The following is a 26,137-nucleotide window of genomic DNA, read 5'->3' as shown; positions in this document are numbered from 1 at the left end:
TGGTTTGGCTGGCTGGAGAGTTGTGGGGATCGAACTACAGCAACCTGAGGCTGACAGCTTTGTGGAAGCAGCCACTTAAACAACTGAGCTAAGGCCAGGCACCTATGTAATAGTTCTTAATAACCAATTTATGTAATTAAGATTTTAGGAGCAATATATAAATTATGGTGTAGGATAAAATTACAATCAGCTCTTTAATTAATATGTTTTTGCTCTGAATGCCTTCAGGGCAGGTTTGACTGGCTTGAGTTGTGGAAATCGAACCACAGCAACCTGAGGCTGAGTGCTTTGTTGAAGCAGCCACTTAGAGAACTGAGCTAAGGGGCAGGCCCCCCAAATTTTTTTAAAGACTGTCTTTTGTAATATTGTGCTGTGCAAGGTCCATCAACTACTGATAATTACATGTTAGTAAAATAGCCTATAAAGTAATATGTAATTCATAATCCTGATAACCTGCTTTAGTTAGACTAGATATAAGCATGCATTTCATAAATCTATTGGGACTGAATATGCATTATATAGGTAAGAAATCCATATTTTTCAAAACACCTAATAAAAATTATTAAAAATAAAGTGAGCTGTTGTAATTTTATGTAGGACAGTTTGAACTACTGCACAGTTAATAATTTGTAAGTGAAACTAATATTGTTCACACTAACAAAATTCACTGTATTTCTGCTATCAATGTCAGCAGATGAAGAAATATGGCATGGTCGACAAAACTACAGGTTTTGAAGTGGGCCAGACATGGCTTCAAATTCTGACTTCGCCATTTAATAGCTATGTAACTTAGAATAGGATACTTAACCTTTCCATTTATTGATTTCCTCATTCATCACAATGGATAATAAAAGAAATGCCAGGCAGATGAAATGAGAAAGTACATGTAGGGCATCAAGTGTAAAGCCTAACAGGAAGGTTTTAGAACTCATTTATTTTAACATATGGATTTGTCTGCTGTTGGCTTTTTGTTTGTGACAACAAAAAGAAAACTGACAGGGTAGGAGAAAATGTTATCTTTAACTTTATAATAAGACAAAAATATTATGGATCACAGAAGAATCTATATTTCTAAGAATGCAAAACAATATTATTTTCTTGTATTTGCTTCAACATTCGTACTGTAATATCAACATTAAATTTACTCATAATTAAATCTTTGCAATTCACCTTTAAATTTTTACATGCATAATGATCTGTATTAATCTACTATAAGATATACCCTTCGAATCTCACAGATAACGATGTGGATGAAATGATTTAATGAATGTGATTATGAGTACAGATACTTAATATCAATATTTAATATAAATATTGATATTGATGCATATAAATACTGAAACAATTTTCTACATAAGAATTTTATAATGTTTTCAAAAAAGATATGCCTTTAAAGTTTTAATATAAATTAAATTAAATTAACTAATACTTCTCAGCATGAATAAAATAATTCTCACCTGGGAAACCCACCTGAAACTACTATAAAGTATTTCTTACCAGCATCGCACGCTTCTCTTCATCTCCTTTAGTTTCTCTCTTTTCATTTTTTTTCCTGAATATCTCCTGAAGCTGTAAGGAGATGAATTTAACAGTTAATTCCAACACCAGCTTCAAGGTACTAATTACTATCCCGTGCCAGATATAGTCCCAAAACAAAGAAAATAATTTAATTAATCAAGAACACTTAAGCTACATGAGAAACATTTTTTGTTCAATATTTTTCCCAGGAGAAAGAAAAAAAATTGGCAATGATGATCCATACTTAAGTTAAACATGTTTAATGCTATAGATCTACTTCATGGCTAATAAAAACATGCAGTCTGGGGCTCACACAGAAATAGAGACAAAGACTATTAGAATGCTGGAATAATATTGAAGGACTTTGGGTTTGAGTCCAGCTTCTGTCACACATTAATTTTATTATATGAGACAGGCCGTTCCACCTTCACTGGCCCCCAACTTGCTCATGAAATGAGGACAGAATAAGGGCTGGCAAGATAGCTTAGCAAACTAAGTGCCTGCTTAGGCAAGCGCAGGGACAGGGGTTCGATTCCAGGCACAAGATGCCACGCTGCCCCAGGGCATGCTGAGCTGGACACTGAGACTGGGCCTGGTGGTGCATGCCTACAATCCTAGCTCTGGGGAGGCTGAAAACAGGAGGATCACTAGGAGTCAGAGCCACTTAGCAAGACCCTCTACCAAATACATTTAAAAATAAAATAAAATAGGACAGACTAGATGACATCCAGAGTTTCTTCAAGTGTGGTGGAAGAATAGACTCTGAAGGTATAATTCCTCAGCCAAGTCACTTTAACTAAGGTTTGTTTTAGATGGCTCATGAAGGTAATTCCTCACCTTATAAAATGTGGGTGATAAATATTACAAAGTACACAGCACATTGCCTGTCATATTAAGAAGTTCTCTCTAAATGTTAATTATTATTACTAGCATTATTTTCTTCCTTAAAACCCTATAATTCAAAATGAAAGCCTAATCTCACCTTTATCAGTTTCTGGAATGCTCATTGTTTTTAAATTTTATTAGTACATGTTTAATGTACATAATGGTTACATTCCTCATGAGGTATTGGACATGCACATAATACACTCTTCATGCCTCTCTCCTCCTCCCCTTCAGTCCTTCACTTCTTTGCTTCCTTCCCATTTATGTAAGATTATCTTATTTCCTATAATATTTTATTTTGTCTTTTATTTATCTCCTAGGTTTATGACATAAGAAAAACTATAATATTTAAGCTTGTGTGAATGTGTTTACATAACATTATGGCCTCAAGATGTATCCATCTCTCTACAAGTGGCTCGAGTTGATCCTTCTTTGTGGCAGAGTAATACTCCATTGTGTATAAATGCTACATTTTCTTTATCCACTCATCTGTCAGTGGACATACAGGCCACTTCCAGAATTTAGCTATTATGAGTTATGGTGTTTTAAAGATGAGTATGTATGTGTCATTGTAATATGATATTTTTAACATTGTTATCATTATTTGATGTTTTAGAAAGAGTAGAATTTCTACTTTTTAGCTTTAGAGAAATTTCTATAGCAGTTGTACCAACACAAATTCCCACCAATAGTGGAGAATTCCTTTTCCTCCCACAGCCTCTCCAGCATTTGTTATTGTTTGATTTCTTGGTGATAATCATTCCTTTAGGATAAGATGGAACTTCAGTGTTGTTTAAATTTGAATTTCTCTAGAAGATGAATGTTCATGGTTAGAATCATACTCTTTTTAATGCAAGATACATAAATCCTCTTTGGAAGTAGTATAAGTAAAAAATAAAATAAACAAATTTGTATTTAGGTGTTGAACATATTTTTATGCATTTATTGGTCACTTGTCCCTAAAATCTAATCAGAAATGGTCTCCCTGCTCTTGTGTGCATAACTTGGACAACCACTTCAATCTTTTTAAAAATACATAATAGTTTAAAGTTAAATGTTACTTCCCAAGATTTTAAACTTTTACAAATAACCAAACTGCACCTCCAGCTTTAAGAGCTATTTGCAGAAAAACAAGCAAATACCACTTATGAGGCAGCAATATACCTGAAAAGATCAGACCATAGCTTTGAAGCAAGGATAGGTTTTTGCAAGAGTGTAGAGTGGGTAAAAATAGGAGGTAAGTGTGAAAGGTTTTATCTCCCAACTCCACAGATTATATTCCAGGGGATATCTACATAAGCAACTTATTTTTTTTTTAATTTGTTAATTTTCAACTTTTGAGAGAAGACATTTCTAAATTGTCCAGGGTGGTCTCCAATTTACAATCCTTCTGCCTCATCTGCTGGATTTAGAGGTATAGGCCATCAATGACACCAGGCTACATGAGCAGCTGTGAAGGGATTAGGTTCTCCAAAAATTCATTTTTATGTCAATGGGGTAGAACTTCACAGTTTTAACACATAATTCTTACTCAAAATTACTTAAATAGGTTCTTTCTGACAGTACCCAAAATAGAGCTGTGTGCTATCAAAACAAAACTATATTAAACTTGTCTACTTTATGATGTCTACCATTTAAAGAAATCCTCCTATTGCATGAAAGCTCCCACATAACCACTGTTTTATAAAGTATTAGAATGAAGGTTCCAGTTCCAACAGTTTTTTTTTTTTTTAGTTTTAGGGACAGTTCTACAGGGTGTTCAGGGTCTCACTACTAGATCAAATCATAGTGATCTGCCTGTTTATAGCCTCCCAAGAGCTGGGCTTACAAGGCGTACACCACCACTCCCAGCCTCAATTGCCATCTTAGCATGCTGGGGGGGGGGGCAGCATGGCAGGCCCGAGGATCAAACCCCAGGCCCCTGCGCCTGCTTGCAGGTACTTTAATCCGCTGAGCTATTTGGCTGGCCCTTTTGGTCTTTTTCGAGACAGGTGACACTACGCAGTTCAGGCTGGCCTTGAGCTCACTTTTTAGCACGGGCTGGTCTCGCACTCTCAATGATCCTCCTGCCTGTCTCTGGAGTGCTGGGATTACAGGCCTGCACCACCATGCCTGGCTCCAATAGCTTTTACTTAGGGATTTCACCCAGGTAAGGGTTACATGAGTGTTGGTCTAAACTTTTTGATAAACTCCAATAATTACTCTGTTTTCTTTTTAAAGGCCAAAGGTTAACTTTTGATGAAGGCTTTTTCTTCATACCAAGCCCCCCCCCCCCCGGGCAAATCTCTTCCTGCCAAAGAAAACAATAATTTCATACAGGTCCTCTGTGTTCCACCACTGAAGAAAATTTGAGGCTCATTAAAAGGTATTTTGAAGGATTTTTAATGGTGGTTATAAAGGAAAAATAGAAAACAAAATGGTTATATTTGTTGCTGTTCTCTTTTCTTTTAACTAACAGAGTACAGGCAAAGGCAGAGTTAAACACAAATGTTAAGAACAGATCTTGTTACTTTAAGGAATACATTAATATTAATTTATATATATTTTGAACAAAAATAGAATTGGCATTTCTGGCACAGAAACATGTGGGATACGGAGGTAAAAAGAGAAAAAAAATTCTGGAAGGGGAGACAGGAAGGTAAATAACCAGTTGAAGTTGTTTTCAGACAATTCCCAATGCTAGACCAGTAAGATGAAAAATATTGAAAATGTCTTAGAACTTTCAAAAACAATGGAAGGGAACAGGGAAATAAGCCAAGATAGGAATACAGTATAAGGCAATGCCTGCAGTGAGTGGAAGAGAATGGGTAAAAGGAAAAATATGATGGAAATTCAATATTAACTCAAATATAATTTCAAGAGTATCTGACATCCATCAAACAGAAAATATCCAATACATTCCAAACTTCCAGATAGTATACAAACCACCATAATAATCTTTGTATACTAAATGAGATTTGTATCATCGTAATGCAAATGTTACTCAAATTGTATAACCTGTTATTAAATTAAGATGAGAATAAATTTTTTACTTTATTTTAGTACTACAAAACCACAAAATATAAGAAATGTTTATTGATAAAATGCAGCATACAATGTACATACCACCAAAAACTCCTTTTTATCCACCATCTCATTGCCATCAGTGTCAAACATGTTGAAAGCTATTCTAAAACCAGCATGTGGCTCTGTCATAAAAAAAATGTATTCATGAAACAGAAAGATGTTATTTTAAATCTATATTGATTGTAAACAGTTACTCTATACAGAAATACATTTTCAATAAGAAATTCAAAGCAGCATGTTACTATTAAATATATATATATAAGCTATATAGAAATATATATATTTCTGTTTTATATATTAGCAGACCTATTAACAGAATTAATAATATACTTTATTTTATTTTTGTCTTACTTAATGGAGCTGGGATTGAACCCAGGTCTGTCACATGCTAGGCAAGCTTTCTAATCCTGAGCTACACCCCCAGTTAAGCAATACATTTTAAAAGGCCTTGAGTGATCTCACATAGTACTGATAGGAAAAAAAGCTGATTGTTCTTCTAAGATTATCAAAAGACTATCAATTTGTTAAAAAGGAAAATATCAGCTTATCCCATTTGAATTTTATTTATTTTTAATTTATGTATTTGGTACAAAGTCTTACTATGCAGCTAGGACTCTTAGTGATCCTCCTGTTTTCAGCCTCCCCAGCACCGGGCTTACAGGTGTGCACCACCACGCCCAGACTTGGGTCTCTGCTCAGCTGAGCCCAGGCGTGGGGCCAATGGGGCACATGAATTATTTTCAATGTGATTATCTACAGTGCCAGAAAAAAAATGACACAGTGAACCAGTCCCCATTCTTCAGACAGTTATAACTGAAATGACCTGTAGAAATAAACAGAAAGTCTAAGAAATTATAGGCTTGTGTTTAAACTTTTAGAGACTTCAAAAACAGATACATCAAAAAAAAAAAAAAAAAAAAAAAAGAAAAAAAGAGATATGACTATGTAATTTCCAGCTCCTGCATGTGGCGTTGGTGGTATAGTGGTGAGCATAGCTGTTTTCCAACTCTTCAAAAATATGGAACAAATGCTTTTGAAAGAAAAATTTTATATACTTCAAACTGCTTTATTTTTATTAACTTAATATATAAGAAAGATCTTTCTTTTTTTTTTTTTAATTCTAAAGCATAGAGAAGAAAACATGGAAATGAAGAAAATGTGAACGTGTCCTTCAAAGAAGAACTCACTGTTAAGGCTTTTCTCAAAATATTTGACATTTCCTTTTGGGATGACTAGCAAAAGTTTTAAAAACAGACCACCCCCACCTCACAGATACACTTGATATTGCCTGTTATGAAATCTTGAGCCTAAATAAAGAGAAGCAGATAGCCCTACATTCTTCACTGGGAACAGCTATCTCTGAAACTGAGAGAAGTTAGTCCTTTAAGTTAGCTCATTTCTTCCATGTAATTTAGAAGTCTACTATTACTTTCATTACCATTTACTTGATAAATTAATAAAAACTTACACCATCTCTGATGATCAAGTTTTGCACTTCAAAACATATAAAGGACAGCAATCCTTATAAACACTGATTTGAGTGGAAAATGAAGAGTAAAAGATAAAGAGAAAACACACAAATGTACTGTAGATTATGTAGCCCTTCCTTACAGGCCTCTTCTCACATTTTTCCTAGTTGTAATCTAAACAACATGCCATAATTTTTCCATTCAATCGCTTTGAAGATTCTACAGATGTGCCCTGAATTCTAAAGGAAGCTTCATGGTATCCAAAGGTCCTATGTATCAAAACCCACCTGTCCCCTCTCAACAAGTACCTCTCCTAACCAAGACTATTCACATTTTTCTCTTTCCCTTTGAGTATGTATTACTACCAATTTTGCGTTTACTGTTGTTATGGCTATTAAGATTACCTTTTAATACATGCCTGAGACTCCTTGGTACCCACTAATTTTCATGTTGGTATTTATTATGGAAGGGGTTGTATCACCACTATTTCTAGATTGCAGGAACTTCAGTTGGGTCTATCAGCTGCACAATATTTGTCTTTAGCACTAATATTTCATTTTCACTTGAAGTCCAGTAAAAAAATTACACAAAAATAAAAGAATTTAATTTGAAAAATGTGCTTGCTTTGCAGCACATTTTGAAATACTAACTTTGAACACATTTGTGCCAGAAACACATTCTCTTTACTCCTCATAAAACTTGCTACTATAGAACTCAATGTAATATCATTCTTTATTAAGAATAGTACAGTGATGTAAATTTCCTAATCATATAAGTAAAATGTTTTTTAAAAATGTCTCTAATGACAGTTTTATTGATATTCTTACATACACTTCCACAAATCTCCACAACTGGAAATTCTAAGAGCAATGTTGTATTCTCTCATTCATTTCTTTCCTCAATCATCACTATTTCTCGAGTGTACTATATGTAAGTCACTGTCTACAATAAGATATGGACAAAATATTTATCTTGGCCACTATGGAGTCTATACCCCTGAAAGAGAGACAGACAAAAGAACATGAGCCAATAATACTTTAACTTAAATGCTATGAAGAAAAAGGATGAAAAAGAGACAGATAGGAGGAGGAGCTATTTTAGAAAAGTCAAGTAACAACCCTTTACATTTTCACACCTGAAATGAAACATGAATGATGTTTATTCTCATGAGGATCTCCAGGAAAGCACTGACGGCAGAGAAAGCAGAAACTGGAATTCTGTGAAGTGAGAATTCAAGGAACAGAAAGGCCAGGTATCCAGAGCAGAGTAAACAGCGCTGCAGAATACAGTTTCCCCCAATAAATGCAAAGAAATATTTCTGAAATGAAAACATTACTAACCCCTACATATATTTCCTGAGAACTGCTGCACGTAAGTAGAAGAAAGTAACAAACTGCCTTTCGGTGTGGATGAGGTGATACTGATAGACTCGCCAGTCGTGAGGCTCAAGATTCATTCTCACATTACTCAGGCACAGAAATCTTTTTCAAATGAATACACAGAAACACTATGATATTCCCTGACATTTGGGGTGTCATGTAGGGTAAAAGTAAAAATAAACAGGCATATAATATTGAATTTGTAATTTATAAGCATTTTACTACTATACTACACTGAAAATATTTTTGACTTTTAATAGTTGTGTAGTTAGCATTTTTCTGTATCACTTAGACCATATTTTTACAACACAATAAACACATGCCTAAGCGATTTCCAGTAGTGAAATAAGCTAAGAAAGGTCTGTATTGCAAGATTCAGGTTAAAAAACCAGCATCTACAAATAGATTTAATGAGTATACTTACTTGTTAAAATACATAAAAGAAAAAGATACTCAGTATAAGAAATCACACCTAGAAGAGAAAATAGTACTAATTATACTATATGAAATATTATTTTATATGTATCAAAGTAAAGACAAACACCATGAATAGTTTATAACTTTAAAGTTGATATTAAATATTGTTCTAAGTGAGAATTAGCAGTATAAAAACACTGTAAAAGAAGCAGCACAAATTTTACTTTCATTGTTCTATATGTTACTGTAGAGCTGTATACAAAATCCTCATTAAGGTGCTCAAATATATTGGGAAGAAATCAAAATAATAATGTGTAGTTATAGCTGTAACTTTTAAACTTGTTACTAGTTTTTTAAGTATGAATTTGACATAAAAGGTCAAAAATGGATAATACTAAGCTTAATTACTTATGAACAGTTGAATGAAATATTTAGATATTCTTGCTTAGAAATTTGATTTTGTATTCATTTAAAGTTTATATTCACCAGTATGCTGGTGAATACAAATTATCATTTATTATTCTGATAGAGAATGCTTTTATTAAATATAACCTTAACTTTTATATCAATTGAATGGATTACAGTATACATACCCTGAGTTCCCTATAAATCTGTAATTACAAACTTTAAAAGGAGATTGGTTGAGGTAAATAAAAATATACATCCTGTTGCTTGAATTTTGCCTTTGTACTATAAACCCAAAACTAGAATTAATGGATTTATTGACACATCCAAGGAGATACAGAGATAATTAAAATTAGGAATAAGTCTATAATACTTATCTAGATAGCACATAATTTGATGTTTGGTAAAAGAGTATAAAAATCCTTAAATAATCAGATTGTGAACATTAAATCTCTATTTTATCTGATGTTCTTTGAGGTTACCCTATTTGTTACAGAACAAAGAGAAGAGGAGTCACTGTTTGGCAGTTTGTCAAAGAAATGACGGGAACTAGCAAGGAGGCTTTGAAAGCATTCTCTTCTTTTGTTTATACTAGAATATTGTGACCTATAGACAGACAGTTTTGGTTGATCGCCATGAATGTTATGGGAGAAAGACTCTGAAATGGTCAAGGTATATAAGGACACAATACTTGGATTCCATAGGGATCTGTCAAAAAGGGGAAAAAAAAAAAACATAAATGCAAAAGGACGAAAGGGAAATAGGACCAGCAAAGGACCTTGCTTTCTCCACAATCCTATGCCACTGACATGCTCTAATTCATATGATAGAATACTCAAGAGTTTCTGGTTGGTATAAGGAATTTTAATAACTGCTATTCATTTTTTGTATAATAACTCAAGATTTGACAATTAACTTGAGATTTTCCCCATGTGAGGGTGGTTACTTAGAGTAAAAATCTTGATAATGATTATGGTAGGCACTTATCTGTAGGACTACATGGTTAAAGAAGTGACTTAATGCACAAGGAGGGAAACTAAAGTGATACTCATGACATAATTTAATAAGAATGGTAAAAGAACAAATACTGAAGGCAAATTTTAAATTCTTAATGCCTTCCAATTACAAAAATGAAAAACTATAAAATCTTCAATTTATTTAGGTTTAGTCATCAAAGAAAAATTAAAATGAATTCTAAAATAAAAATGAAGGGCTGGCCAGATAGCTCAGCAGACTAAAGTGCTTGTTTAGGCAGAGCATAACAGCTGGGGTTTGATCCCCAGCAGACCTGCCCCTGGGGAATGTTGAGACAGTGATTGAGGTGGGTGTAGTGGCATGCGCCTGTGATCCCAGTGCTTGGGAGGTTGAAAACAGGAGGATCACTATGAGTCCGATCTATGCAGTGAGACCCTGTAGACCCTGTACTAAACATATAAAAGTAAATAAATAAAATAAAAATGAACACTAAATTTAATGAATACTGACCATACAATCTTTAGAAAGGAGCTACAAAAAATATGAGCTAGGTTTCTTTTGAAAATTCAGTTAAAAAAAATTAAGGGAACTTCTTTAAAAGTCTTACATAGTTTAATTTTTCTATTATGATATATTATAAATATTATAATATAGATATGATATATCATATTAATATTATGGATAATATGTTATATCTGTAATTAAATCTATGTGAAATCTTTTCATAAGTATTATATATTTTTAAAAGTGTAGGGGCTGGGGAGATAGCTCAAGCAGCATAAGTACCTGTCTGGGAAGTTCAAGATTTGAGTTCGATCCCCAGTACAAAACAAAACAAAACAAAAAAGAAGGGCAATGGGGTATAACATTTTCTTTCTGAGTAATGTTTTAAGCAAATAACTTTTTTCATTTAAAAATTAATCTTTAACATTTCTAAAGGCATACCTTCAAAATTATGCTGCCACTTAATTTCTCTTTCAAAGCCAGAAATCTGTATTTCTGTACTTCACCAACCCACAGGAACCTAAAGGTTCTAATGGAATCACTGATTGCCTTGATAATTTGATCAGGATGATACAGATTCAAACAATACAGTGGGGCCACTGGCCAAGTATAGCTATTTAAATTTAAGTTAACAAGGGGCCACGGAGATGGCTCAGTGGAATAAGTGCTTCCTTGGCAAGCGCAAGGGCCTGAGTTCAATCCCTGGTTCTGGGAAGGAAAAAAAAAATTTAAGTTAACCAAAATTAAAAGTTCTGTTCCTGAGACCAGCCACATTTGGCTAATCCCAAGATAGCACAGAAATTGAACATCTCCAGCACTGTAGATAGTTCTATTGGACAGTGCTAAAACAATCTCCCCTGAAAAAAAAATCATGAGCAGGACTTCCAGGATAAGCCTTTTTGTTAACTAAAAATAATTTTTTCTTCCATATTTTAGTTTTTCTCATATTTGGTTCATTCTGTATTTTCTCATGAGGTATACAAAGGGAAAATTTTGAAATTCATTCTACTTACCTGCTTCTTTGGAGCACTGAATATCACCCTAAAATCTAAATGGCAATCATTAAGACAACTTCCAGGAAAAAGTTTCTAAGAATGTTTTAACAAATCTTGGCACATATTTCTCAAACCTTTAAAAAGCAAAGTTAGGAAATAACTACGATGAAAGATACAGTGTTTTAGATTCTATGTGAACCAGCTGGAAGTAACATGAACTTCTTATTCTACTTAGATAAAATATATGAACTGTAACAGTTCCTTTAAAGTATCTGTCTTATAACCACTAAGAAGACAATAGTACGCAATGTATTAATTATTGAAACTGTCCTACTAATTGGCTTTGAAACTGTCTGCTATTTGTTTCTCAATAAAATTATTAGAAGAAAAAAAGCATGAACTCAAAAAAGAAGTATTTGTCTTCATGCTAGAGTAAGTATATTTTGAAACCAATACTGACTGGTTCACATTGATGAAAAAGAAAGCTTTAATTCTTTAATCTTTGTATATTCTTATATTTGAGAATATAAATAAGAATATACACCTAGGAAATATTCTATTTTAAGATTAAGGATATTTTATTAGTCATTTTTTCTATAAATAGATAAAAACATACACCACAAAATAAAACTACAATAAAAGCCATATACTATTCTGAGTACCAACACATGTATGAATTAACAAATTAGATACATGGGTACTGATAATACAGTTAAGTTGAAACAAGCAGATTTTGCAGTGAGTATTGCCTATAAAAGGAACATGTTTAAATTTTGCTGCCAAAAGACACACCTAAGAAGTTTTCTGTATTGATTAAATTCAGGAATATCTATAATTCTGTATAAGTAAATGGAAGGAAGAAAAATAGAGATTGAAAGATGTAGTATTTTTGAAGAATACTTTCTATGGCTAACTATACTCTGTATTTCATTATGGTTAAGGGGTATTGTTTTAAACTATAGAAGTCCACATTTTTATAAAAAATGTGAAATGTAGGACTATATAACACAAAAATAAAAACTGCCTTAATCATAATTCTCAAAAATGGTATTTTACTACCCAGAATCATTTGTATTTTATATTTTTCAGGTTTTTTTCTATGCATATCACATGTATAATTTCAGAATTATGGGGGGGGGACTACCTGCTCGGGCTCCACCTCCTGTCCCTCTCTCGGAGAGCAGCTTTCTTTCCCCCAATAAATACATTCTGCTCATAAAAAGTAATAATTTCAGACTTACTTTGTGTATGGGAAAATACACATATATGATGGTATAAATAACATAGTGTCAATATTAAAATGCATGTATTAATGTTAACTTACCTCTTTCTTTAAGATTTCGAAATAGCTTTGATGATCCCTTCCAAACTGGTGGTGTTTCTGAGAGCATCTGACTTAATTCCTATGACAGAAGACATAATTCTGATTGATAGGTAAGCCATTCTAAGACAGATTTAAAATTAAATATTCATTTTAATTATTCCATAATTATGGAAAATCTCCATATTTGAAAGTCATAAAATGTGGCATTATCATATATTATGCCTACAGTTCATTCAACAAAAAACCAGCATTTATCCACATGGCCTATATAAATAAACACTGACAATATTATATTAAATTAGAGCTACCTAAAATTTCAGATAAATTCCATAACCAGAAGTGTATACAGATAAGTCAACCAAATTTCAATAAAGAAAAAGTTCTCCTTTAATTGCTGGAGCCTGTTAAAAAGCTATAGTTTTATGAAAGCTGACTTCACATTCTTTTTTGTAGCACTCTTAGATTTAAAGGATTCTGAGTAGAGGACATAAATAAACAAAGGAATAGGAAGGAATGAAGATTGTTTTAATGTCAATTCAAAGATAATGACACTGGATGAAGTAGGAACAGGGGTATTAAGTTATTGTAACTTCCGTTTTTTTTTCTAATTTTAAATAAAATATGGAGTAAAGAATATAGATTTCAACTGCTGATTATTTTCATATTTTTAAAAAACTCAAAGTACTATGCCTAGTAGGAAACAATTTTAATGGAAAGTTTAGAGATTTGAATCATCACAGTCTAGTATATCCTTAAGAATTTTTGTAATGCTGGCTTGGTGGTCATGAATTTAAGGTGCTCATTGTTAATATAATAAACTAAGTTTTAATTTTTTGTGCATACTTTGTGCACATAAGTGAAAATTGTAACTTGGTTAGTCTCCTCAGTACTTTAAGAAAACCTTTCCTGGTAAGCTGCACATAAAAATGCTCTGTGACATTTATAAATAATCATTTTTAATTGCAAAGCTACAGCAGCGTAAAAACAAGGGGATCCCGAGGATGTAAAAGACAGGAACATTTTAAGGGGAGTTATAGATACACTGAAGCTCATTTGTGAATTTTTTCATTCATTTCCATTATGGTACTATGTCTGCATTGCAGGCAAGAGATGCTACAGGTGAGAAGTTCTTCCTGAATTTCTTCCTATTAATGGTAGAGGTAAGGCTTCAGATATGAATAATAATGAGAAACTTGTATATTTACTGTCTAGATAAAAGTAAAAATCTTTTTATTGGAGTAAGAGATTTTAAAAGAGTATTTAAATGAATATTAAATGAATCTTCCTCTTTAAATGAATACACTTATATTGCTTAACTTATATAATCAGTTGTATAAAAATGTATTTCTTGACATTTAAATGTCTTTAACTGGATTTGTTCCAGCTTAAACTCCTCTAGAGTTTAAGACTAAAATAAATCACAGTTACCTTTGAGGGTCCTCTATCTGATCAGCAATGGACTCACATAGTATGGTATTTTCTTTCTTTTTAAAAAATCCTTATTATGCATATTTTCCTGAAAATTAAAAGTGTGTTAAGTATCTGTCTCACTCAAGGTCATACAGCTAGTAAATGAGATACAGCTTTACTGAACCAAACAGTTTATTTTAGTAATAATCTAGTTCTGTGGTTTAGATTACCAAATTGACACCATTTAAACTATTTTCTTCAGATTTTAAGGACTTAAAATTTACTAAAATCTTTTTTTTTTTTTTCGGAACCAGGGATTGACCTCAGGCCCTTGCGCTTGCTAGGGAAGCGCTTATTCCACTTACTCCACTGAGCCATCTCCCTGGCCCCTATTAAAATCTTAACATTTCCATTTACACTGAGAATCTTATAATGATTATCCTGGGTTCTTATATATAGTAGTGCTTTATAAAAAGGAATTGGGGCTTTGTCCCTGGTTTCTGGGAGGGAGAATCTAATTCCCTGCATGATATTTGAGTTTAGAAGGGGAAGATGACTAAAGTTGGCAGCTGGTCATCAGAAAGAACAACTGCAATTACAAGATTGCGGGTAATCTTGTAATCGTATTGATCCAGCTGGACCTCTTAGGAGAGGAAAAGTCCTAGAGATTGAATTCAAGTGCAGGGCAATGATTCAATTATTTATGCCTAGGTAAGAAAACAACAACAACAACAATAATATTATTACAACAACAATATTATTATTATTATTATTATTATTATTATTATTATTAATTCTAGACACCAAGCTCCGTGGAGCTTACAGTTTGGTAAACACATCGATGTGCTGGGAGGGTGGCACACCCTAATTTCACAGGGAGAGGAAACAGAACCTCTTTACTAGGTGCCTCTCAGACCTAACCTTTTTATTATGTGGCCGGTTTAATTTGTATCATTTATAATAAGATTGTTATTGTTAAGTGTAATACTTTCCTGAGTCCTATGAGTCATTCTAGAAAACTACTGAACCTAAGAAGAGTTACAGGACACCCTAGATTTGAAGCCATTAAAGTCATAAGTGCGTTGGCCTAGGGACCCCTGAACTTGTGATAAGCATTAGAGATGAGGGCAATCTTGCTGGGCACTACACCCTTAAACTGGTTGTTTGACACTGGCTTTGGATGAATAGTGTCAGAATTATATTGCATATTGCAAGTAGGTAACAAATATTTATTAAAGTCAGCTTCCTGAAGTTAGAGATGCTTTCTACAGGATTTATACAATTTTATTAAGTGAATACAATTTTTAAAAATTTATGGAGTATGCTTAATATATTTATAAGAAAATTAATGAACATTAAAAAACTATAATCCAAGGAGTCTAACTTAAGTTTACTGAATATTCTTTTAATCTAATTCTTTAGCTAGGCATCTTTATATGGTGTTTCATGACTGCAAATACTAATTCATTCCTTATATATTGTTATATAATTTAATCTTTGTGATGTCTGTATGATAGGCATGCTTTCCTATCAAATAGTCTTCATTTCTATATTAGTGGCTATAAAAGTTATCTATAATAGATGAAACTCAATTCTTTCCATTCTTCACAAGATTAGGCACGCACACATTCCATTAGATTATGAGCTGTCAGGGCAGTATCATTATTCGTCATGTGGTCTCTAGAAAACTACTGTACACACCTGACAGAATGAGAGTGACTAAAACAAGTATCTTCTCAGTAATGATTACAATGACTTTGACTTCACAGATCTTTGAAAAGTTCTCTGCATTGTAAAGAATGGGTCATTTGTATTATTCTTCAACCTGTTGTTTTACTCAAGAGTTTCCAAGCTCTAGTCACAGTTACACATATGGTTCTCATATGCGTATTGTTTTATTCTGTATTTCCATATTTATCTTTGGTATATTTATTCACAATGTTATCTACTTTCCTAATGACTGAAATTTATATTGTTTCTAAATTTGTAGTTAATATAGTCAGTACTTTAGGAAACATGACTAGAATTCCTAGTGTAAATATGCAAACATTTCTCTAGCACACATATGTAGGAGGATTTCCAATAAACATTTTAAATTTTATTGGCAAAAGTGAAATTTCTCTAAAAAGTAAACATACCAATTTATTTTCTCACCTAATTTATTCTGATCCTTTTTATTATTATCAGAATTTTCAGATTCCTGGAAGCTAGCAATGTGGGGGCCATGAAATAATACAGTATTACTAGTTTAATTTGTATAGCCCTAGATGCTAGTAATGTTGAGGTCTTTTAAGTAAATTTATTAGCTATTGTAGCTGTGTTTGTTCATTTTTTACTTTCTGTTTTATTCTTTCTTTTTTATTTTTTTCAGTAACATAGCCCAGGTGAGTCTTGAACTCACTACACAGCCCAGACTGGCTTAAACTTTTGATCCTTAGTCTCTACTATGTTGGGATTATAGGTATGCCGCACCACACTGGTTGTCCATTTGTTGAGCTTATTAATTTTTATATTTATTTATAGAAGTTCTATAAGTATGACTGTAAGTCATTATTCTTAATAATTTGTTCTATAATATGCTGAAACATTTTCACATGCATGATATATCTTTGACACCATTGATACTTTCTTTGCTGCCAAGATTAACATTTAATTTAGTAAAATATGCCAATAATTTCCATTTTGTCTATGTCTCATCTAAAAAACCACCTCTCATTTTTTGCCTTCAGTCTTTTGGAATATTTTTCACAAGTGAGAACATAATCCATGCAAAATTAACTTTGGTACATGGTGGTGGGTGGTATTGAGGTTTAATTATATTTGCGTCCATACAGAACATCCATTATTCTAATGACTCAGGAAGAGGTCATATTTTTCTACAGTGACTTACAGATTTCCCATGAATCCTAGGATCTATTTATGGATTATACATATTTTACTATCTTCATATTTTATTTTAAAAGTGATTGTATTATACAATTTTATTTTAATTATAGCTCTATTAGTATCAATATGCAACACAGTCATGTATTCTCATCTCAGTGGACTCAGAACTCTAAATATTCAGAACTATTCTAAGTATTTTGGGACTGCTGCCTATACAAAGGAATTTAAAAAGTTAAATCCTAAATAAATTCTGTTTTTAATTACAGTTATAAAATGTTTAGACATAGATTTGAAGAAAATCAATATCATTAAGAGATAGGTTATCATTCATGAGCATGGAGTCATTGTTCTAAAAGTGAAATTTAATAATGTATTTCATACTTTGTTAGGAATACTGGTAAGTAACAGTTCTTGCTGCTGTTATGAAAAGTGTGTGATATTGTTGGTGAGATGCACAATGCCAGCATATTAGTAACTTTGTTTCATTGATCTTATAGATAACAGAAATCTTGGTAAAAATTTTTACTGAATTTGACTAAATTTGAAATGTTTGCATTTTCACACTTTTCTCTCATATTGTCTGCTATTATTCTAAATCTTAAGTCTCTCTCTTTTTAAGTATTTTTGTTACATAATGTGTTATGACCTAAATTCTGTCTTCTGCCCCTTCAAATTCAAATTCCTATACACCTTCTAATGTGATCCTTTAAGGAGGCAAGGCTATTATATGAGACCATTAGAATGGATCCTCATCTAATAGATGGACAGCAGCAGGTGGTAGGAGGTGGGAAGTGACTGAAGCAATGGTTACAAAGGTTCCCAGGGAGCTAACACTATCCAACAGGTTGTACTCTATGATTAGCACAGATTAGACTAATCACTACCTTAGTGGGAAGCCTCACTGTGTTTGGGTTTGGATTCTACATAATAGTAGAATTTCTTCCAGTCAAGAGTTCTTTGGCTTGCACCAGGGTAGTAGGAGGATACTGGACCAGTTAACTAGTTTTTCAAAATGCTGTTGTAGATCTGATAAATGTATTGAGAGACTTCAGGAGCTCTACATTTCTTTGACAGCATATAATTGGGGTTTCCTGGTTGGATGCGTAGCTCAGCCAAAATCCAAATGCCATAAACTTACTAGGTAGATGTGCATGCAGTGTTGTGGAATTTAAACCCAGGCATGGAATTTCTTTTGATATTGTATGTACAGCTTCAGTTTCAGTAAATGATACCAAGTTCTTTCCCCAAAGAGAACATATCAATTTGTGAAATTTATCATTAATTTTCATTAGTCCTTAGAAGAGCCCACCTTTTTATATTTTGACCATCTGCAGGGTAAAACAAAGTACCACTATCTAATTTTTTTATTAGTACATGTCTATAGTACATGATGATTACATTTATCAAGCGGAGATCATACATGTCCATTATACATCTAAGTTCCTTTTCTGTTCCCTTGCACTCCCATTCCTCTGTTTCTTTCAACTCTTACTTCCCTTCCCCTTTACAAAAGCTCTATTTCCATTTTTTCTTCAATTTCCTTTTAATCCCTTCTTTCCCTCTTCCTATTTTTTGTTCCCTTTACACTTTGAAAAGATCTACCTACTTCCTGTTATCAATCTGCTACTTTGCTCTTTATATTTTGGGTTTATTATGTAAGAGAATGATGAAAATTTATTTATACACAACAAAGCACTACTTTGCCATAAAGAAGGATAAACATGAAACATTTGCAGGTAAATGGATGCACCTTGACACCAAACTGTTAATGAAATAAATCTGACATACAAATTTAAATAATATGATCTGATTTTAATTGCAAAAGTATATATGTAATATATATGTATGTATGAATGCATGTATGATATATACATGCATGCATATGTATGCCAAGAACTTTAACTTACCTGTTTGGAAAGTGACTTCCACGTTTTAGCAACTAAAATAAATATAAAATAATTAGATAATAAATACATCATGTAATGTATATCCATATTTAGTAACTATCTATAACCATGACTCAAAACCAAACTTTCATGTCTTGAAAGTAAATTTTTTAACCTCAAAATTTGAATCTAACATACAATTTTATGTCTCTAATTTGCTTCGTTAGCTATTAACTGTCATACTAAGAAATATTTAGCAGAATAGTACTTTTTAATAACTGTGTTACCATATTTGTGGCTAAATGACAGGTAGAGGAGATAAAGTGAGAGTGAAACTCTTGCCCTTTTTATTCTAGTTCCCTACAACTGTTCAAGAAGCATCTTGGAATAAGAGTGCTATAGCTGAGTATGTGGGTTCAAATTCTTTTTCTGATTCTTCTTTATATCCTGGAAGGTCTGCGACATTATGCATTCTATAATGTTGGGCTAAATGTGCAGTTAATGCTGCTGTTTCTTGTCAGGCAGGCGCTTATTCTACTAAGCTTTCTCTCCAGCCCCACTGCTGCTGTTTCTTTTGTTCAGATATAAACAATATAAATATCTCACACCTGCCAATGAACAATCTCCAGGTTGGTATAGTACATGATAACATACCTGTAACACAGATGCACTGGGAGAACTTGTAAATAATATTTTACTACATTGCAACAATGACAACTGATATATTTTCTGCATGGCCATGGAACTATTTCTGAATAATTAATAATATCAAATTCAAAATCATAAGAAAGGTATTTTTTCTATGCACTTTTTCTAAAGTAATACAAAACACTTTATGATTAAAGTCAGGAAATAAGTTTTTAAAATTTAGCAAATTAGCCTGCCATTGTGGGGCATGCCTGTAATCTCAGCACTTAGAAAGCTGAGGCAAGTGGATCGTTGCAAGTTAGAGACCAGTCTGGGCTACACACTGAGATCATGGCCAGCCTGCACTGCATAGAACTGTCTTAAAAAGACAAACAAATAAACAACAACAAAAAAAAACCTTCAAAATTTTGCAAATTGACTTTCATGGAGATAGCTGTGTCTCCTATGTTGTAACATCCTTGACCCAAGGTAGTTTATGTAAACATGTAATCAAGTGATAAAATTCACAGGTCTGTAAATTAGAATTTGGCATATAAACTTAACTGTGTAGACTGTACACATTCATTTCATAATGACTTTCTGTCTAACAGTGTAAATAATACTTATGATTATGTTGCTCTTGAAATGCAGCAGTAAAAAAAGAAGAAAAATAAACGGCACAAAAGTAAATACTAATACATATTTATCACATTTGATAATCAAAGGAACTGTAAATCTTACCATAGCCTCACATTACTTTTAAAAAGAACTTTACTTAATTTCTAGCCTTTTCTATCATTATTACCCTAACACTCTCAACATGCATGCTGTGAACACACTAATAGTCCATTGACTTAGTGTTTCTTCTCTCACAGTTCACTCCACTTTAGACACTATCCTCATATTCTCTAGTCAGAATAATTTTTAAAAATGTATTTCAATGGGTTACAGTCATACATGATCAAGCCTCTCTCAAATTCCATGGGTGCTAAATGTTCTTTTTGTTTAGCAATCAAATGTTATCTCAGAGTCTCTGACATTCACTGTTTTCTTCATCTGCTCATCATTCCTACAATATAATTTTTGCCTAATTCACTCCACTGAAATACCATTTTTAAAAATCATCAATGCCTTTCATCATATTACTTCATTTTTCTATCCCATCTAACTTGACTTGTGAGCATGCCATTCAACTTTTCCGACCTTTTTCCTTAACTTCTCTGATTTTACATTCTTCTGATTCTCTTTTCAAGGCTGTCAACAGTTTTCTGTGTCTTTTTAAGGCTTGTCCTTTTGGTGTTTTTTTTTTGGGGGGGGGGTTGCTTGTTTTTCTTTTTTTGTGGTACTGGGGATTGAACTCAGGATCTTGCACTTGCCAGGCAACTGCTTATTCTACTGAGCTATCTCCTTGGCCCTAAGGCTTGTCTTTTTCAACCTTTGTATGTTCATCCTTTAAAGTGTAGGTATTCTTCAAGGATTGGTCATTGGTCATCTATACTCTCATTCTCTCTTTTTTTTTTTTTTTGAAACTTTTTTATTGTAAAATTTTTCTAAGTTTTTTTATTACATAACTTTTATTAATTTTATTGAGAAAAAATTGCAATGAGACAGTTTCAAATAAGTTTGGTACGATAGTTACAACAATTAATACATTGCATATTATTGTCTTTGTAGTAGTCATTCATAGCTCAAGATGCCGACATGATATCCCGTCCAAAAACTATTAGTACAAATCTTTCTTCTTATTGAATTAAGAGAAAGTGGCTATATATCTATCCTAACAATTCTGTATATACAGATACAAAATTGCCCTTCATTTATATCTCCTTTTTATGTTTAGTTTTGTCAGAGATGGGGATTCCATTGCTATCCAAGTATTGTAGGTGCATGAATTCAGCAAAATATTCCAATATAGTCCAGTAGTCCACAATAGTAGTGGATCATCCAAAGGACTGGCAATGTCTGAATCTGTTGACTTGAGTCTTCCACAGCTCTACATTACTGTCATTCTCATACTACACTGTTTTATTAGGCAATTTCATCCACACAGATTTCATTTTCAGTTATACACAGATGAATATTTTCCCTTGATCTCCAGTGGAAATTACCCAGCCATTAGAATTAATCAATTAAAAATAATTCATCAAAAGCTAGTCTGCAAGGAATCCAACTTGCCAAATTATTGAGGATTTATTTTAAAGCTTAGTTTTATTATAACATTGCCTCTGGTGAAAAAAATGATTGTAATTGTTTCAATCTAGTTTAGAGTATTTAGGTGACAGTGTCAAGGAAATCAAACAATTAGGCAATACAGGTTTTTGATGAGATGTTTCTCAGTGAAATCTAATTGCCTGGTCTTTTACACATCTCAAATGCATTGGATCCAAAATTGAAATAGTGATTTTCTACTCAAACCTTAGTCCTACTATCATCCTTCAAGGTAAGCCAGCCAGAAACCCTTAGTGCTTTTGCTGTTTCACCACACTTTGGAAGCTTCTGAGACCTCATTAACAGGCAAGTTGTACTACAGCAACAAGGAAGAATATCCACAATTATCAGAAAGGCTATTAAAATATTCTTTACTTTTCTACTATCTATATATTCATATACTTCATGAAAACATATTAAATAATATAAAATACAAAATCACAAGTGAGAATCCAACTGTCTTTTATTAAGTTAGATATTAAAAGATTATGTAAAGTGTGTCCAATGTCAAAAAGTTTGAGAACACTTGTTCTGACACATGGAAAAGTGAGAAGCAATTATGCCATATTTAACAATGTAGGATCTAGACAAATACAGAAGAGATATAAGTAGAAATCTTGACCAAGGCTAATTTTAAATTCATTCCTCTGAATTACTCTGTTCAGATTGGGTATAAAAATGAACAAGCATAATACAACTCTCTTAGAATACCAAACTTAAGAGCACTGAAGCTTGGTATATGTCAAAACAGCAACAACTGAAAGTTTCTGAAGAGAAGAGAGATGAGTACAGGTTTGTATGAAATAGTAGTCTGGTAACACTGTGCAGCAATTGCCTATTTGAAATACATTATTTTATTAGCTATTCTAAAACTGTACTCTGCTCAGTATTTTTATAAAGTGGAAGAATAAAGTTTGGAAAAATTATTAAGACAATTTAAAATATATACTTACATTTGGGCTCATCTGTTGTAACAGCCAAAATAAAATCATATGGTGTCATGAATAACTGCCCTTCACATTCTATAGAAGCAAATAAACGAAATCGCCTCTCTCGAGATGTAGCATACAGGTCTAAGTCTTCAATATCCGTTCTTCCAACAGCAACCTAAAGTTAAGAAAACAAATAAACTGGACATGCAAAATAATACTCTCTTCTGCAAGATAAATACTTTTAGTTACATTAAAAGTAAATTAATCAACTAACTAAAAAAATATAAAATAAAAAAATTCTGTCTTCTGGATACCCTTAGTAATTTTATAAAAATAAATTGCTCACAGAATAATTTGTGATTTTTCTAGGGTGTTTATTTATTTATTTGGTACAGGGTCTTGCAACACAGCTCAGACTCATAGTGACTCTCCTGTCTCAGCCTCCTCAGCACTGGGTTTACAGATGTGGCCCACCACACCATTTCAGGGCTGGCTCAGTGCACCTGGTATTTCAGGCCAGGCACAGCATGCAGTACTGGGGATCAAACCTCAGTCCTTGTGCTTGCCCAGCAGGTGCTTAGACCATTGAGCTATCTCCCCAGAACAGCTATTTCCCCAGCTCTAGGGTGTTTTCTTGAATTTTAGCTATTAAAAAACATTAAATTACAAAGTTTGTAATATCTTTAGACACAACACCTACATTTGCTGAATACTTATTAAGCACTATATGTTAGCTTATGTATTTGATTAGAAGTCTATCACTAAAGTCCAAAAAGAAGAAAACTAAAAGCCAAATAAATTGTTCATGACAATTACTTAGGACATCATGTAGCAGTAATGTTTAGAGTTGAAAGTGCTAATTATAGGTGACTATAACATAGTCATCTACCAATGGCCATTCTGAAATTAGCATCAAGATTATTAAAATTGAGGGCCAGGGAGATAGCTCAGTGGAATAAGTATTGAGTTTGATCCCTGGTACCACAAAAAAAAACCAACCCCCCCGCAAAAAAAAAAAAAAAATGAACAGAAGAAAGAACTACAGTTCCTGCTACCCAACCCTGGCGGGACCTACAGGTCCAAGCCCAAGCCCAATGTGGGTGAGACCCTCTTCCACCCCCTTGGGACACCACCCCCACCACGCCCTCCCAGTAGGAATTTCTGCCACATTCCAGGAACCCCCAGATTTAGTCCTAGCACAGGCCCAGTGAGTAAGAGAGCTTCCGGCTACCCTAAGCTGGCGGAACCTGCCTGTCCAAGCCCAGACGCAGCGTGGGTGAGACCCTCTTCCACCCCCTTAAGATTCCACCCACCACTCATCAGAACCCCACCCTCACCCCGCCCGCAGAGTGAGAATTTCTAGGGACCCCCAGATCCAGTCCTAGCCCAAACCTGGTGAGTGTGTGGGAGAGCTTCCAGCTACTATGCACCAGCTTCCCTGCGCCTGCGGGACCTGCAGGTCCAAGCCCAGGTGCACAGTGGGTGAGATCCTCTTCCACCCCATTGGGACCCCTCAAATCACTCTGCAGCACCCTCTCCCCCAGCCCACCCACCCAGTGAAAATTTCTGCAGCATTCTAGGGACACCCAGATCCAGTCCTAGCCCAGGCCCGGTGAGTGTGTGGGAGAGCTTCCTGCTAGCCTGCACCAGCGGGACCTGCCGGTCCACGCCCAGGTGCAGAGTGGATGAGACCCTCTACCACTCCCTTGGTATCCCACAATCTCTCCAAAGCACCACCCCCCGCAACCCTACCGCTGAGTAGGAATATCTCCCACATTCCAGGAACCACCAGATCCAGTCCTAGTCCAAGCCCAGTGAGTGTGTGGGAGAGCTGCCTCTCTCCTCTACTCTACCTTGTCCCCTCCAGACTCAGCTCAGGCCTGGCATACAGGACTGGGGTGAAACCCTGCAGCTGCAATCCCTGCAGAGAGAGTAGGGGACAGAACCACCCAGCTAGGCCAGAAGCAGAAACATCTTGCCAGAGGGGCACAACAGGTTCACTCCCAAGAGCAGCAGCAGGAAGGAGCTGAGCACAGCAGCCAGACCTAAGGCAGGCACAGCTGGATAAATTCAAACTTTTTAGATCTGCATCTGAACTTCAGTAAGGTTTTCACTGCACCAAAGCTCTATAACAAAGGTCTGAAGACAGTGCTATACAAAATGAAAAAAAGAAGGAGCAAAATGCAATCTGAGACCCCAAGCCCAGCCATAACAGTGCAGAGGACACTAACACAGAATAAATTGGGAACCACACAGCTGAACTCAATGAATCAACAGCTTCTGAAATAAAGAAACAACTCCACAAAGGTATAGAGGAACTCAGATTGGAAATGAAAAAAGAAATCCCTGATTAATAACATCTGCAGTATAGAATCAAATGCAGAAACATATGGAGGAAACCCAATGCCCACACAGAACAAGTGCAGAGGAAACTAGCTCAGCTGAAATGCATGAATTAATAGGGTCGATAGTAAATAAGCAACAGCAGAAAGTAATAGAGGAACTCAGAGCGGAATTCTGTTGTAAAATAAAAAAATAATTCTCTGAACTCATAGCATCTGAAGTAAAGAATCAACTACAGAAACATAAAGAGGAAACCCAATCTGAAAAAAACTCTGCAGTAAAAGAATTAATAACTGTTTCTAAAGAAGACATTAATAAAAAAATAGAGGAGATAAAAAAATGACGGATTCCTTGAACGAACAATACAGGAAAGAAATAGATCACATGAAGCAGAGTCAAAGAGATATAGAGGAAATTAAAATCTCAATCACAGGCTTGCAAAATGATTTGAGTGAAAGTGAAGACACAGTTTCAGATCTTGAAGACACTGGGGCAGCTATTGAAAAGGTAAGAAAAGATCTCTTAAAAACAAGTAGGATGCAGGAATAAATAATTCATCATTTGCAAGACAATGCAAAGATGAACAATGTGAGACTAATAGGTATCAATGAGAAAGAAGGAGTCAATACAAAGGACATTAAAAAAATATGGGCAGAAGTAATAGCAGAAAACTTCCCAAATATGAGGAAACAACCTGACATCCAGGTAACCGAAGCATACAGAACGCCAAGGAAACTCAACCCAATGAAAAACACACCGAGACATATAATAGTCAAGATCCCAGAAATTCGGCACAAGAATAATATACTGAAAACCACTAGAGAAAAGAAGCAGATCACATTCAAAGGAAAACCCATCAGAATTACGGCCGACTTCTCTTCACAAACCATGCAGGCAAGAAGAGCATG

At 34.1% G+C, this 26,137-nt stretch overlaps 1 protein-coding gene across 3 annotated transcripts in view; it reads right to left on the bottom strand.

Moving 5' to 3' along the window:
- Positions 1 to 26,137, bottom strand: part of Micu3 (mitochondrial calcium uptake family member 3) — a 112,095-nt gene that overhangs the window by 39,858 nt on the left and 46,100 nt on the right. For all 3 annotated transcript variants that reach the window (XM_004633055.2, XM_023717314.1, XM_023717315.1), the window contains exons 2-7: positions 22,908 to 23,061; positions 19,141 to 19,172; positions 12,938 to 13,016; positions 8,742 to 8,789; positions 5,509 to 5,591; positions 1,498 to 1,569 (exon numbers count right to left, since the gene is read on the bottom strand). In XM_004633055.2, the coding sequence (XP_004633112.1) occupies positions 1,498 to 1,569; positions 5,509 to 5,591; positions 8,742 to 8,789; positions 12,938 to 13,016; positions 19,141 to 19,172; positions 22,908 to 23,061 (468 nt within the window). The remainder of the gene's footprint in view (positions 1 to 1,497; positions 1,570 to 5,508; positions 5,592 to 8,741; positions 8,790 to 12,937; positions 13,017 to 19,140; positions 19,173 to 22,907; positions 23,062 to 26,137) is intronic.

This window comes from Octodon degus, unplaced genomic scaffold (assembly GCF_000260255.1).
Source record: "Octodon degus isolate 3935 unplaced genomic scaffold, OctDeg1.0 scaffold00051, whole genome shotgun sequence".
NCBI classification, from domain to species: domain Eukaryota; kingdom Metazoa; phylum Chordata; class Mammalia; order Rodentia; family Octodontidae; genus Octodon; species Octodon degus.
This window is presented reverse-complemented; position numbering and strand designations above follow the sequence as displayed.